Source organism: Pundamilia nyererei, unplaced genomic scaffold (genome assembly GCF_000239375.1).
Source record: "Pundamilia nyererei isolate P.nyererei 1_Seehausen unplaced genomic scaffold, PunNye1.0 scaffold00036, whole genome shotgun sequence".
Classification (NCBI taxonomy): domain Eukaryota; kingdom Metazoa; phylum Chordata; class Actinopteri; order Cichliformes; family Cichlidae; genus Pundamilia; species Pundamilia nyererei.
This window is the reverse complement of record NW_005187437.1, coordinates 4,084,677-4,087,601: the sequence shown is the minus strand read 5'-3', so window position 1 is coordinate 4,087,601 and position 2,925 is coordinate 4,084,677. Positions and strand designations below refer to the sequence as shown.

Genomic DNA, 2,925 nt, shown 5'->3' with positions numbered 1-2,925 from the left:
GGGGGGTGATTTCAGAAGTGACCACACAGAGAACACGTCACATGGACGGTAACACTATTTTTAAAGTCACCAGTGATTTGTCTTTTTTTTCTAATTAGAAATATAAGTGTGATCAAACAGAAAAGTGAATTACAGATGCAGTGCTGCGCACAGTAAACACAAAGCTGGCTGTCATGAAAAAATACACTATTAAGCAGGGTCATGCCAGTCAAGGATCCTGGGACAGACTCTAATCTCTGCGTTCATATTTAATGTATTTTACTATGTTTACATAATTTATATTGGGGGTGAAAACAGGCGCTGGAGCAGCTTTCCACTGCACCACGACTCTCAGCGAGTCTCTGTTTGGTTTCCTCGTCCCAGCAGCAGCCTCCCAGGCTGGCCCCAGCTCTCTTAGGGACAAAAATAGAAAAGTAGCAGGCGACGAACAGCTAGCTACTTACTGCTGATTGGCGTGAGGGTTTAGCAAGCGGCTAGCTGTATACTTTTACCCCTGAGATAAATAAATAAATAAATAAATAAATAAATAAAAAAGCAGCGGACGGGACAATAAAAAAGCCTGGCTGTCATCACTCACCTGAACCTTGGGGAGTCCTTCAAACACTCCTCGAAATCCACAGTTATCTTCATTTTTGCTGCAGTGGGTGAAGCCGCAGACCTATGCTCTCTTTTGATTAAAGGCAATAATCCAGGCTGAGTCTTTCTCGCTAATTAGCTTGTTTGCTAACGCTGCCGTTTCTCAGTCCGACCAGCTGGCTCCACTCCGTCACCCCCTCTCTGCTAGCCAGCTAGCCCCGGAGGCCAGCAGCTACGATGAAAAAGTGGCGGTAATGCGACCATAAACGACCGTAACGTTGAGTGTGGGGACTGCAGTTTGAGGCGGAAGGGTCAGCGTGGAAAAACGGAAAGTGTCGTCCGGTAGCTAGGTCATAGCAGCCAGCGGGAGTGGAGCGCACACACTACACACACACACACAACTCCGAAGATCGTCTGTCGTGGTCAGAGAGGGATCCACCGGCCAGTGCGCATGTGCCCCATTGCTGAGGACGTATTGAAATGTAATTCACAAAATAGCGCGCAAGGCAGGAATATGACAACTATATAACAACTAATAACTACTCATGAAAGTTCATTACTGACTTTTTTAATAAGGTTTGACCCAACAATCCTTGCTATTTCTACATAAGCGGTAAATGAATAAACTAATTCACAAATAGATCCAGTAATAACTAAGAATATAGGATATTATTGCATCCTTCAAAGTATCTATAATATTCACTGCTGTGGAAAAAGTATTTATCTCCTTTCTACTTTCTTATGTTAATTTATTTAATTTATTTATTATTATTTATTTTGCATATTTGTCAGACTTTCGTGTTTCAGATCGTCAAACACGTTTTAATATTAGACAAAGATAACCCAGGAAAACAAAAAAAATGCAGTTTTCAAATGATTATGTCATTTGTTAAGGGGGTTAAAAAAAAACTACCTGGCCTTGTCTGACAAAGTAAAACAAAATAAAAGATCTCAAAAAGCAGCACATCGTGCCAAAATCCAAAGAAACTCCAGAACAAATGAGAAACTGGCATTTATCAGTCTGGAAATGGTTATAAAGTCGTTCCTAAGGCTTTGGGGCTTTAGCAAACCATGGTGAGAGTCATTATCCACAAATTAAGAAAACTCTGTCAGTTTTCTTAACTGCAGTCAGGACTTAAATGCAATTGAGATGCTTTAGCATGACCTTAAAGTGTGGACTAAAAAAATACATATTATTAGTTTAGAATTACTTTTTAAATGCATGAAGTAACCGTGAGGCAAAGACACAGTTCGAGAGAAACAATGTGGGACACATTAGTGATGCTGGGAGGTGGTCTGACATTTTCAAATAAACAGTAACTTATAAATAAAAAAAAAACAATAAACTGTGCAGATGGCAGGCTTGGTATTTAGGATGTGAATAGCAAATATATTTTAATTTAAATACAACATTTCCAAGGATAAAAGCTTAAATATATTTCAAAAGTCTCATGAGATATTTTTTATTATATATTTTATTTATTATTAATCTTTTTAACACATACATGTGCTTTATATTTCATCCTGTGAGAAAGTGAAAATAAATCTTTCTCACTTTCCTTTCCTTCAGTTTTCTTGTACTCTGCACTCAAAACATTCTGTGCAGGACATTTGGAAATGAAGAGATATTTTCCCCTGATTATTACCAAAGTCCTTCTCATTTAAAGTCTCTGATATTGCTCTGCTTCATACTGTCACGTGCAATGGTCCCAAAGAGCTTTTCCTTTTGATTTTCTTTTAGGAAACCACCACAAGACGTAGCCATCAGCCCACAAATGATAAGCTGACTTTAGTATCTTTAGTAACTTTTAATTTAACTGCTTTTATGTCAGCAAAATTAAACATAATTGAAGTTTTTTTCAATAAGTTTAGACCCATTTATCAGTGCACCCCTAATGAAGAGGTAATGTAATGACACAAATCAGTGATGTGGATTTAAAACACACTTTAACTGGAATATAGCAGAAGTACAAACTGTTCTGATAACACGTGGAAATCACTGTGACTTATAAAGCATCTTCTTGTTTTTATTTGACAAACTAACATAAACAAATTTGGCTAATGTAGCCTAAATCATTATGATTCTCTAGTCTGCTCACATATACTTTATTTTTTTAGTTTGTAAAACAGAAAAAAAATCCTTTTATGGGCAAACTGGGCTTCAGTGGTTGTTTACAGTACAGCTCCAGATCAATGTCCAGCTGCAGGCTTTACTTACTTTGAATTATGCTATGAACTGATATGGATCCATTTATATCTTTTATTCACTGTAACATTTAACTTTTGGGTGACGGCACAAAGACAGAGAAAGAGCAAAATAAACCGGAAGTGTGGACATGTAGTCAAATT

At 37.5% G+C, this 2,925-nt stretch overlaps 1 protein-coding gene across 1 annotated transcript in view; it reads right to left on the bottom strand.

Annotated features, from left to right (window-relative positions):
- The window catches only part of acap2b (ArfGAP with coiled-coil, ankyrin repeat and PH domains 2b), an 18,322-nt gene extending 17,300 nt beyond the window's left edge, over positions 1-1,022 (bottom strand). The window contains exon 1 of the mRNA XM_013910124.1: positions 578-1,022. Coding sequence (XP_013765578.1) covers positions 578-630 — 53 coding nt within the window. The 5' untranslated portion in view covers positions 631-1,022. The remainder of the gene's footprint in view (positions 1-577) is intronic.
- Between the last annotated feature and the right edge of the window lie 1,903 nt (positions 1,023-2,925).